At 40.3% G+C, this 12154-nt stretch overlaps 1 protein-coding gene across 2 annotated transcripts; it reads left to right on the top strand.

The window, feature by feature from the left end:
- Positions 1-6405: 6405 nt before the first annotated feature.
- slc5a1 (solute carrier family 5 member 1) lies at positions 6406-11581 on the top strand. 2 transcript variants are annotated; one of them, XM_028417226.1, is made up of 15 exons: positions 6406-6584; positions 6958-7029; positions 7193-7297; positions 7470-7529; positions 7619-7723; positions 7808-7913; positions 8314-8394; positions 8482-8690; positions 9159-9294; positions 9373-9480; positions 9562-9712; positions 9793-9961; positions 10042-10257; positions 10506-10611; positions 10689-11581. In XM_028417226.1, exons 1-15 carry the CDS (start codon positions 6447-6449, stop codon positions 10901-10903), a joined length of 1977 nt encoding a protein of 658 aa, XP_028273027.1. In that variant the 5' UTR covers positions 6406-6446; the 3' UTR covers positions 10904-11581. The 2 variants fall into 2 exon arrangements, with proteins under 2 accessions (XP_028273027.1, XP_028273026.1); XM_028417225.1 differs by having other exon boundaries at positions 9159-9480.
- Positions 11582-12154: the final 573 nt, after the last annotated feature.

The raw sequence follows: 12154 nt of genomic DNA, 5'->3' as shown, positions 1-12154 counted from the left end.
ATATTTGCTGCAATGCTGAAGACAAACACATACTGTATTCTCTTTACTGACAGGTTCAGTGCATCTGCTGTTGTATGAGTGAACTCGTGTGTCACTTATCAGGGCATGACCCTGATTTGGTCACCCAGGTGCATGTCATACTTTCAACATCAAGTACTAAAGGATCTAGCACGATTGGTGGACGATTGGTGCACATTTTCTCATCAGAGTGTATGAAGGATGTAGCCACAGAACAGCAGTAACCAAAATGACAGTGTTTTGTTTTGTTGTTTCTCCACTGTTCACTTTTCTAATAGAAGACAAGAACACTGTCCTCTCCTGAACAGAACAAACTGTTGTAAAAATGATTTTATATCCTAATTTCCGTCCATAAAAAGAACACAGCTGCAGCCATTTCCCAATTTAAGCTTCTATTTATCTCCATTTCCATGGTCACCCTCCATTTCATAAACCTCTTAAAGACATGATTAATTTCCAGCCTTTGTAAGTCCTTCGGTTGTCATATGTTCCATTACTTCACAAAGATCACAAAGATATGATTTCAGAGAAGCAATCCACCTATAATTAATAGGCTTACTGGCTTCCAAATTCTGGGCAATCTGCCCTCCTGTCATACTTTATTACACCAGTCTAAAAATGCCTCTAATGCTTTATCACTAACATGATCTAACCTGACCTTTCTGATCATTTTAGCCCTGATTTATCCTCAGCTAATAATAATACAAAATGCTTTCCTTACTGCCATAAACATTTGTTTTTATTGTAGCTTCCCATCTATTTGTTTTTTTCTCTCTTTTTCTTTTTGACATGTTCACAGGCATATTTTTAGAAAGTCTGATGCTCCAAAACCTTGTTGGGAAGGGCGGGACATCAGGACCACATTGCTTACCACCACAGGCTGACGCTCGGTAAAAACAAACAGATGGATGGATGGAATCTTGCAGGGTCAAACAGGAGCACTGATTAGAGGTACTGATTGAGTTCTTGGCCTCTGGAAAAATTTATAATTAAGCTGCCAGGTAATGTCTGCAGCTCCAGCTGATGGGTGCTTGACAGCAACAGGTTATAATCCACAGGGAGTGGATGAGAGGATTGGAGGAAATGGGTCTGCCACGCTGGGATGCAGCAACATCAAGAGAGAGAAATCTCTCTGTAGTATTTATCAGTATTTCTGATTCTGATTAAAAGCATCTCTCTGAATGTGGACAGAGCTAACATCCCAACCATAAACTACATAACCGTCACTTTTCTGTCACTACAATGAACCAAACCTTCTGTTCCTCATTATGTTTTCTTTAACAAACACATATAAACCATCTATAGTGGAGGGTTTTGACTGTTATTCAGATTAGCACTGATTCATTTGTGCCGTGCAACCATTAAATAACCTGCCATTGTTGACGTTAAGCTATCGTTAAGACACTGTCAGCCTGCGGGTTCAGATCAGTTTCACTGATCATTGACACATCTTACACAGCTTATGTGTCAAAAATGTGTTTCTACTTTATAAAGAAAGTGCAGCACATATGGAGGAAACTCCATTTAGTAACACACTGATCATGTTTGTATTATTTTTTTTAACAATTAGGATACAGTTAATCTGTTTTGTCACACTTAAAGTCATAGATATACAGTGTACGAGAATAAGAAAGCAGGTATTGTCCATACACACACAAAATCTCTAAAAATCCACAACTGAGTGTTGTTTTTTTTGGCCAAGATCAAATACCGCAGCTAAAGCAGCTCTGTTTGGTTGTAATTGATCACAATGTATCATCTCATTATGTTTGTCTGATGTTTATTTTTCTGCACATCACAATAATGCAGCATTTTTCTGCAGAGCTGTACAACTGTGCCACCTTGTGGATGACAAACAATTTTAAGTATGTGATTTCTGTTATTTTCGTCACCACGCAGTATAAATGTTTGAACTTTCCAGCTCATCTATTAGATTTAATAGATGCATTTAGATGCATTAAAATGAAGTAGCATTGTTGATGAAAATGAAAATGATGTCTTTATTTGTTTATCATACACTGACAAACTAAATGCTCTCCTGATGTATTGATAATGAGGAATTAAGATGAATTTTAAGTTTTGTGGTACATCTCTGCAGCACAGATTTGAAAACATTACAGGTGCAACTAATTAAATGATGACTCCGTTCCAATAAATAACATCGCTCTTGTGTTTGAGAGTCCAGAATTCCTGTAGTCTCTTTCCACATTGTTTTCGTGTCCCTCTCAGGAACCATTTCCTACAGCTCAGTGTTAGAACAACTGATAGAAAAGCAGCAAGTTCCCACAGTTCTGCTCATGAACTGCAGCTTTGACATACAGGGGGGAGCCTCACCTCCACTGACTGGGCCTCTGAAGTGCTCCCGTCACCCATATCTACTGTACCATCCTGCATGACATCAACAGCTCCTTGGGTGAAAACCTTTTAGACTCTGTCATGACTTTTGCTTACAATGCGCCTCTGTTGCAGGATATGGAAGTTTGCCCAGAAATGAGGCTCTGAACAACAACAACTCCTGAACCACATGAACTATGTCTGGTCTGTAAGTGAACCCTGCCATGTTGTTTTCACTGCTGTCTAACTGCAAAGTAGAGAAGCCCCAATAGTTAAGGTAATTTGTTGATGCATATCTAGCAGTTATATGGCACCTAACCTAGGTCTTTTTATACTCATTTGTCTCAGCTTTACACAGTCTGGTTCCATCCACTTCAAATAAATCAGGACTGATTTCATGGCTGACATAAGGGAGTCACAACAGTTCTACCCTACATTAACACTCTTGGTCAGGTAGACACGGAGCTTTCATATCTCTTCTATGTAGAAGTTAGTGTCCTTCAGAAAATGGTCCACAGCAGCAGAATAAAAAATTGTCATAACTGTCAAAATGTCCACCCTGCTTAGCCCCCTCTGCATCTTCAGGAAGAAGATGCAGTCTGATGGTACCAAATCCAGGAAAAAAACGTGTCTATGTCCACTGTTCTGGACATTAAATGACTTCATTTATCAGCCTTCCATGCAAACCACTGGCAGGACTCCCTTTACATCCCAGCTTTAGCTTTCTTTGGAGCCGGTGGCTCATAGCGCTTTCACTGTTTTGATTGTTCTTTCTCATCCATGGTGACACATTGCCTCTTGACACAGTGCAGTGTACTGTGTAGTGATGGTACTTACAGGCTCTCTCTGCCACATCTAAACCAAGCAGCCCGCTTCTTTAAGCTGTTAGAAGGAGGACCCTTGCCCAGTAATGCCAACCTGTCCTCCTGGACCTCTTTGAGAGATAAAGCCTTACGTAATGGAAGACTGCACCTACTTTTCAACAACCTCTTGTCTTTAATGAAGATGTAAGCATTCAAAACTGCAAATCACAATCTATATGAATGGATGGGAATCAAACTGAAACAAGAAAACTGTAAATGAAAGCGATGATGTAAATGTGAACACTCACTGGTGCTGGGGTCACAAGATGAATTCTTCGTCTGTCTTCTGAGGCCAGGCCTGCAGTTCTGTTTCACTGCTATAGACAGTGAGGCCTTCCTGAACCTTACAGATAGTAAAGACAGTAAGAAAAATTTCCGAGTGTCAGATCAGTGTACACGTAACACAATGTTGTATGTTGGGCAATGCATCCATAGGTTCCATGGGTGTATTATCATTCAAATGTGATGTTTTTGTGAAGACATGCTGCCATTTTCCACACAACATTCTACCATTATTGACAAATGTACTTGTCTATTTTTTCCACTATAACAAAAAGTAATATAAACAGGACCACCACACCAAAGTGCAGAAATTTCACCTTGTCTCCCAAGCCTCTTCTTTGGTTAAAAAATCAGGATTGAAACCAGAGGGTGTGACCAAGCTTTAATCCCCATAGAGCATGGCCTCATTCCACTGATTGATTCTCATTCAAGTGAATATTGATTGTCCCCATTTAAGGATTTCAAGCAGCCATATGTAACAGTACCAGTCTAAGTCCCATCTCACTCCTCTATATCTTTTCCTCACATTGTGCTGACTGTTGTAGAATGATGTGCTGGTTAGTGCCTTCGTCACAAAATGTTTATTGACATTTATAGTCTCAATCAATGCTCTGAATGTTTAAGCCTCCTGCATTTCACTGCCCTCACAGTGTTACACAGTGTAGATTAGTTTTTACAGTAATTCTAAAGCAAGCCTTAAGGTGGAAGCTAATAAAGAAGCTAAAAACGTTGGATGCATGTGGACTAAGCACACAAGGAGAGCACAGGTGTAGATAATTAGGGCAGGGCATTCAATCAGCCAGCCAGGAAGTAACTGAACTCATGAGAGACCTACCAAAATAAAATAGGAAATAAGATGAAGACACAAAAAATTCAACAATTTTCAAGAATAAAACCTGCAACAGAAAAGAAAGTGATGTCATTTAGGCTTAATTTGTGGCTAACCACTGTTATTCTGTTATTTTATTTCATTTAAATTTATGAGGCTTTGTGTGTTATGTATGCATAACTAGCACAGCACTCACACATTATGTGTCATCGCTTTGCACATGAAGCGGAAGGTTAAATGGTCAGATGGTTGGGTTGGCCTAAAATCAAAAATGCAAAGCCTGAAACAACACCACATTTTTGCCCTCCCAGTAGTTACCTCATTTTGCCTTTGCAAGGCAGCATAGAGCAGTACTTTATTGGAGTGGACACCTAGAGATGATGTGACAAATTAAGTAATTAATTAATCTTTTCTTTGCAAACCTATAAGCATAATTTTTCAACTGTATTCCTGTCTCAATAAATAAAAATAAACTGTTGAATTTCTGCTCATATTTACCAAAAATTATATATTTAGGATTCAGTTCCTCCTCTCTGCCCTTTCCACGCAGCTCTTGCAGTACCAGAGCGCTATAACCTTGGGTGTGTCACCATTGGATGGATGGATAATTCACTGGGTCGAAGCACTCGAGACACACAGGCATGCAGGTCAACATCACGTTTAAGGTAGTGTTACATACATATTGTGCAGGATGGATGGAACAGTAATGTGAGGTAAAGGAAAATTAATAGATACACATTTTTGTTAATTAACATAAACAGATGAGATGGTGCACCTAGTCAATTCAATACAACAGCCTTTAGTAAAGGAGTAACTGCTTATTTAGTCTAGATTAGATGGCTGCGTTGTTGTGAATGAAGATTGCTCAAGGCCATTTAATTACAGGATTTAATTACATAAATACTCTTATTTACTGAGAGTTCTAATTATCATATCCCATGTTTCTGCTGCAGTCCTTGTGTGTACCCTCTTCTTCATGGACAGGGCGGGAGCTGCCTTCCTTGAGGAGACACTGAACCAGTAAACATCACTGGGTGGCTTTTAACCCTGCTGTATGGTTTGGCTATCAAATGCTAAACAAAATACGGTGGAAGCTCAGCACAGCATAATAGTTTATTGTACTGTAGAGACACCTAGTGGCTGCTTAGAGTACTGCATTTATACTTGTGCACACCATATTGGTCAGTAACACTGATATTTTTACATATAGCCTACTATATACAACTACAGAGATAACCTAATGTGACATTTCAATGTAATTAGATGCCACTTCTTTTAGAATTTATAGTGTTGCCATCCTCTTGTTGATGACAATATGAAGCTTCTTTCCAAACCTGCCTTTGGAATTAGGGCTGTTCTGTCCTAAACCAAAAAGACATCAATGAACATTGTTGTTGCTGTAGCTTATATGATAAATAAAAAAAACACTTTGTGATTTGTCATGTTTGACCCACAGTTCACCTGCACTGACACTAATAATTAACACACAAACAAACAGACATGCATGAAGAAGGTTTGTTAACTTTCACTGTGTGTGTGTGTATGTGGGGGGTGGGGGCATGCTACGTTCTTTGTAAGTGTCATAAAAGAAAATACTTCCGTATTATGATCAAAAGTGAAGGCCACCCTTTGACCTCCAGACATTTTATACGATTGAGAAACGTATTTAAAGTAATTTAAAAGGATATAAACATCCAAAAATATCACCAGAGCTTTGTACTTCTGTGCTTTTGAAAAAACTGAATTTAAATATATACTGCCTATGTGAAGGTCCTTTGTTAAAAAAAAAAAATCACACCTCCTTCCTCTCTAACATGGGTTTCCTTGTAGGTTGATGATTAACAACAGCATTTGCTAAAAGGTTACACATTTTAACAAATTTTTACATTAACATTCCTGCATCAGCACCAAAGTTTATCTGGGCATCCAAACTTTTCATTCATTTCAACGCCTAGTTTACACCTCACTGTTCTTTTTCCACACACACACACAATCACACACAGACGCACACACACACACACGTACCCAAAGGTATAAAGGTAAGTGTCAGTGTGAGCACTTCACACAAAGAGGAGTAACTCCAGCAACACATCCTGCTCTGCACTCTCCATTCCGGCAACATGGCTGCAGATTATTATGGATTCTCTTACATAAACAGAAATGCAATTAACAACACTTCCAAAGTGGCCCTGAACAATGCAGCGGATATCTCTGTTATTGTGGTTTACTTCGTGGTGGTCTTGCTCGTCGGTGTATGGGTGAGTTGTTCAGTGCTTATGGAAGGTGTTTCATGTGACACCTCAGTTTGACCCTGCTATTGAAAATTTAAAGAGATTTTTGCCTGTATCAGCCAAATAATTTTTTTTTGTGTTCGTGCAAAAGATGTCTTCTTGTGTATATTTTTTATTAAATTTTTATGGCAGCACTTAACAGTTTAAAATGAGATTTCAGTGGAGTGGACTAATATTGTGCAATCACAAACTCAGCAACCTGGTACAGTACATTAGTTAAAATAAAATATACATATTTATGTGCAGATTTCTTTCTTTTATGTTATCTGTTATCTGTTTTTGTCTCTAAGCAGTGTGCTAGTTGAAACAACAGATTAAGTGTGGCTTTGTCCTGTTGCAGGCTATGGTGCGCACCAACCGAGCCACTGTAGGTGGCTTCTTCCTTGCAGGGAGGAGTATGGTGTGGTGGCCGGTGGGTATGGTCCCGCTCAGAATAGACAAAAAGATACTAAAATCTTCCTGCAATAAGTTTTTATTGTTTTTAAGAGATATAAGATTGTGTAAATTATTGATTACTATAATCACATAATCAGCTAAACAAAGAGAACAGGACAAACGTAATATGCTCTCCACAGATCGGAGCATCACTGTTTGCCAGCAATATTGGCAGTGGCCACTTCGTAGGGATTGCTGGTACTGGTGCAGCCTCGGGAATAGCCATCGGTGGATTTGAATGGAATGTGAGTAATCGTGACAATCTGCCAGCTCTTCCATTATCACCTCTTACACAAATGTGTTCATGACTTGTTACACTTATCTCTGCTAGGTGAGCTGATTACAAAGACAGTTGTAGAAGATGGAAGGAAAACAGGAGCGGATGTGGCCTTAATGATTTCACCTTGTATGTTTCAGGCTCTCATTGTAGTTGTCATTCTGGGATGGCTCTTTGTGCCAATCTACATCAAAGCTGGGGTAAATCCAACACACAGGCTGCCTGCTGGCTTCATGTTTTTCTAATATCTGTGTGTGTATTCATTGTTAAAAGCTGTGAATGTTTGTAGGTGGTCACCATGCCCGAGTACCTGAAGAAGAGGTTTGGAGGGCAACGTATTCGCATCTATCTCTCTGTGCTCTCCCTCTTCCTCTATGTCTTCACCAAGATTTCAGTAAGTGTCTGTGACAGGTGCATTCGGTATATCTTTCTCTATATTATTGAATCAACTGATGCATTTATTTCCCTCTCTACACAGGCAGACATGTTCTCTGGAGCCATTTTTATCAATCAGGCTCTCGGGTTGAATATCTACCTTGCTGTTATTATGCTCCTGCTGATTACAGCGCTGTACACCGTTACAGGTCTGTGCTCGGGATTAGTTCACTTCCCTCTCCACTGAGCGCAGCGTATTTCACCATTAACTACAGCCAGGAGTCTTATCTCTATGAATGGCCTCATGATTGGGGGGTAAAGTCTTGTCAAGGCCATATTGTGTAGAAACACACACACACATCTCAGACACTCATCATGGGTAGTTTATCTTTGCTGAGTTATTGTAGTTAATTACCCATGGACTAAGGTAACAGGGGCAGACCTTCTGCTGCTGCTCTGTAATAATGCATCCACGCCTTAACTTAGGTTATATAGGATAAGCAGGAAAGAACCAAGTGCATGACACAGTGATGAAGTTTTTCTTAGTTATGTAGCTTTGTTTGTGGTGTTAAAAACAAACAAGCATTTGATCTGATTATTGTATTCCAGGTGGTTTGGCTGCAGTGATCTACACTGACACCTTACAGACCATCATCATGATTGTTGGATCGTTCATACTTATGGGCTTTGGTAATATCATATCTTCCTTTTTGTCGTCATTATTGTTCATTAGATCATTCCTGTCAGAGTCTCCAACTTGCCTCTAAATTTCCTCAGCTTTCAATGAGGTCGGGGACTTTGAAAGCTTCCAGGAGCGTTACATGAATGCCATCCCCACATTGACGCGTAACATAAGTGCTAGCTGCTACGAGCCTCGGGCAGACTCCTTTCACATTTTTAGAAGTGCAACAACAGGAGACCTGCCCTGGCCTGGCCTGGTGTTTGGACTCACCATCCAGGCCACCTGGTACTGGTGCACTGATCAGGTCAGTAAAGCTAACAGACAGAACTGTTGTGGATAGCCTACTGTAATTCTGCGGTGCCAATGGCTTTTTACTGTCCACTAACAGCAATTCAAAGTCATAAACAGGTTCATTCAATTGATTCCAGAACATTTGTACACACACTTACTCACCATTATCTTTCCAGACTCACTCAGGCTGAGGTGGCCCACTGTAAGAGAAGGGCTTTTAGTTAGAGGTAGTAAACATTCATAATGTTGACATTCAGCAAACGCAAGCAAACTATGGTTACCGTACGAGCTATATTACCTTTCTATGATGCTGATAAGAATAAATACATCCCTGGTAATTCTCAAAATGTTGCATTTGTTCTCATATTTTCATTAATTTTGGTAAAACATCACTGAGTTGTACAAAAAAACACCAAAAAAGCAAAAATTTTAGTGGCTTACCGCCCTCTGAAATGTACTGTTGATTGTGTCAAATCTGTAGGTGATCGTCCAGCGCTGCCTCTCTGCCAAGAGTCTCTCCCATGTTAAAGGTGGTTGTATCTTATGCGGCTACCTGAAGCTGCTGCCAATGTTCCTCATGGTTTTCCCCGGCATGATCAGCAGGATCCTGTATGCAGGTGAGCTTGTTATTGGAATGTTTGTACTGTTGGAGTTTGTGCAGATCACAGGTGTAATGATGGATTTATTTATTCTAGATGTGGTGGCCTGTGTGGAACCGGCTGAATGTGAAAAATACTGTGGTGCCAGTGTGGGCTGCACCAACATCGCTTATCCCAAACTGGTGGTGGACCTCATGCCCAATGGTGGGTGGATTTCTTCTTTGACCTGTGAATAGAAATGACAGGTTTTTGCCTCCACACTTGTCCTCTTCTTCAAACCCTTAGGTTTGCGAGGTCTTATGCTGTCTGTGATGCTGGCCTCTCTGATGAGCTCCCTCACCTCCATCTTCAACAGCGCCAGTACTCTCTTCACCATGGACATCTACACAAAGATCCGTCGCACCGCCAGTGAAAAGGAACTGATGATTGCTGGCAGGTAAAACCCACATTTTTGAGGATGTGTTCACTGTGGTTATTGATTAGTTCATAACGGTTCCTGGCTGTGTGTTCCACTAGAGTGTTTATCTTGGTCCTGATTGGTGTGAGCATTGCATGGATCCCTGTAGTGCAGACAGCCCAGAGCGGTCAGCTCTTTGACTACATCCAGTCCATCACCAGCTACCTCACACCACCCGTAGCAGCAGTCTTCATGCTTGCCATCTTCTGCAAACGTGTCAATGAGTCTGTGAGTTTCCTCTTTGGTTCGTTGTGATCCAGAATCCAGAATTTCTCTGTTAATGTTTTCCTCTTTCTTTCTCTCCTCAGGGTGCCTTTTATGGCCTCACTATTGGCCTGTTGATTGGCCTCTCCAGAATGATCGCGGAGTTTGCCTTCGGGACTGGCAGCTGTGTGGCCCCCAGTAACTGTCCCACCATCATATGTGGAGTTCACTACCTTTACTTTGCCATCATCCTGTTTGTTGTGTCCTGCATCATCATACTGGGAGTCTCACTCATGACCAAACCCATCAACGACAAACATGTATGTACCTACTAAGAGATAAGGCTAGTCATTGACATACTGTTTGCAGTAGAAAGACAATCCCACACACGCTTACAACACGCTATACAAACACCATGCAAGGGTGAGGGCACTTTCTTTTAATCTGACAATTCTGGCCAAATTTAGTTGGCTGCAGGCTGCAGGAAATGTTGCGGAAGTTTTGAAATATGTAACGTTTTGCATACAAAGTCATCCTTTGATTCTGAAACTGTGTTGTGTTCTAATAGCTGTATCGTCTGTGCTGGAGCCTGAGAAACTGCACAGAGGAGAGGGAGGACCTTGAAAAGGATGACTGGGTTGATAACAAAGACTCCAACAGTATGGACATAGAAGGTAATGCACAAACACTTTCATGAGAAAGATGCATTAATACATTCATTAATTTGTTGGTTTTGTTTGTTCTGCTGCAGAACCAGAGGAGGAACCCGGCTTCTGCAAAAAGGCAGTCATGTGTTTCTGTGGACTGGAGCAGAAAAAAGCTGCCAAGCTGACTCCAGAAGAGGAGGCCGAGCTGCAGAAGAAGCTCACGGACACCACAGAGGTGCCTCTGTGGAGGAACGTCGTCAACATCAATGCTATCATCCTTCTATGTGTGGCTGTTTTCTGCCATGGCTTCTTCGCTTAAAGGAACTTCAGCTGCTCTACTGATTTTACATAAATGTACCCAAACAAACCAGCCACTAGCACTCAACCCTCAGAAGTATTTATATATTTTTGTAAAGCATTTCAGTGAACCTTTCCTGGTATTTAACTCCACACAGAAAGTCCCCAGCCAACAGGTTCAAAGAAATTCTGTTATATACTAACACATATTGCACATAAAGCATGTTGAAATACTACAGATATATTCACACAAATGAAGGCTACCCGCTGTTTGATCATGACTATAAACACGATTTATGAATGAAGATGTACATTTGAGTCTAATTGTTTGCATATACAGCATGTAATCTAAATTCTAAATGCATCCTCACTGGTGTTTACATATTGCTTTAAAACGAGATGCTGCCTCAAGTCACGACAAAAGTGAGACTTGAAACCAACTGTGTGCTACCTCCTCCTGTTTGAGCTGTGTTTCCTCATTGTATGAGCTCAAAGTCCAGAGAACCAACACTTCTTAAATCTATACACCTTACTGTATGTTGTTTTAGGTGTTAATGAATAAAAACATCTCAGGGATGAGGGGTGACACACTCTCTTCACTTTTTTCTAGATTCCCTCTGGTTTGTTGTCATGGAATTAAACTTTATATGCTTTTGCATAAAGTTCAACCTGTATTGTTCAATAAAAAAACATGCACTTAGTTTTTCATTTATACTTGTGGGTTGTTCCTATTATAATATACCTACTGTCTTATCTTGCCTTATCTCTCAGTCTGTGGTTAATGAACACGTATTGTTGAATGATTTATGATTTCTGCCTTGGAACTGCACGTTTGGTTCCCGTTTATCTCCCCTATCCCTTGCCCAATTATCCACCAGCTGTGAATAACTTTATATGTGTGGATCATATGACTGACAGAGATTCTGCTGAGCCGCACCATGACTAAGAGTAAATAACCAGTCAAAGGTCAGCCGCATGGAGGCTCTCATCAGTGGAAGAAGAAACATGCTGTTGTTCATGTTTTAGCAAACCCATACATCAGCCATCCTTACCCACTGTGATGAGTAATGAACATGCCAAACATGTTTAGAATTCTTTGAAATTGGTAAACAAAAGCTGTAGCCTAGAAGGACATTGAGTCATTGTTTTAAAAGGAATCGTTGATATTTATATATATATACACCAGAAACAAAGCTACAGAACTAATTATATCTTTAACATCCAAAATATTGATACCTCTCTATGTTAGCATGTCCCTCAAAAATAAGGATGA

Source organism: Parambassis ranga, chromosome 12 (genome assembly GCF_900634625.1).
Source record: "Parambassis ranga chromosome 12, fParRan2.1, whole genome shotgun sequence".
Lineage (NCBI taxonomy): Eukaryota > Metazoa > Chordata > Actinopteri > Ambassidae > Parambassis > Parambassis ranga.
Note: the sequence above shows the minus strand (reverse complement) of the source record. Positions and strands in the feature narration are given on the sequence as shown.

Bases quoted from the DNA above. Each gene is read 5' to 3' on its own strand.
- slc5a1 (XM_028417225.1), top strand. From the start codon at position 6,447: ATGGCTGCAGATTATTATGGATTCTCTTACATAAACAGAAATGCAATT. The intron at 7,298-7,469 runs GTGAGTAATCGT...TGTATGTTTCAG, and splicing joins TCGGTGGATTTGAATGGAAT to GCTCTCATTGTAGTTGTCAT. The intron at 10,258-10,505 runs GTATGTACCTAC...GTGTTCTAATAG, and splicing joins AACCCATCAACGACAAACAT to CTGTATCGTCTGTGCTGGAG.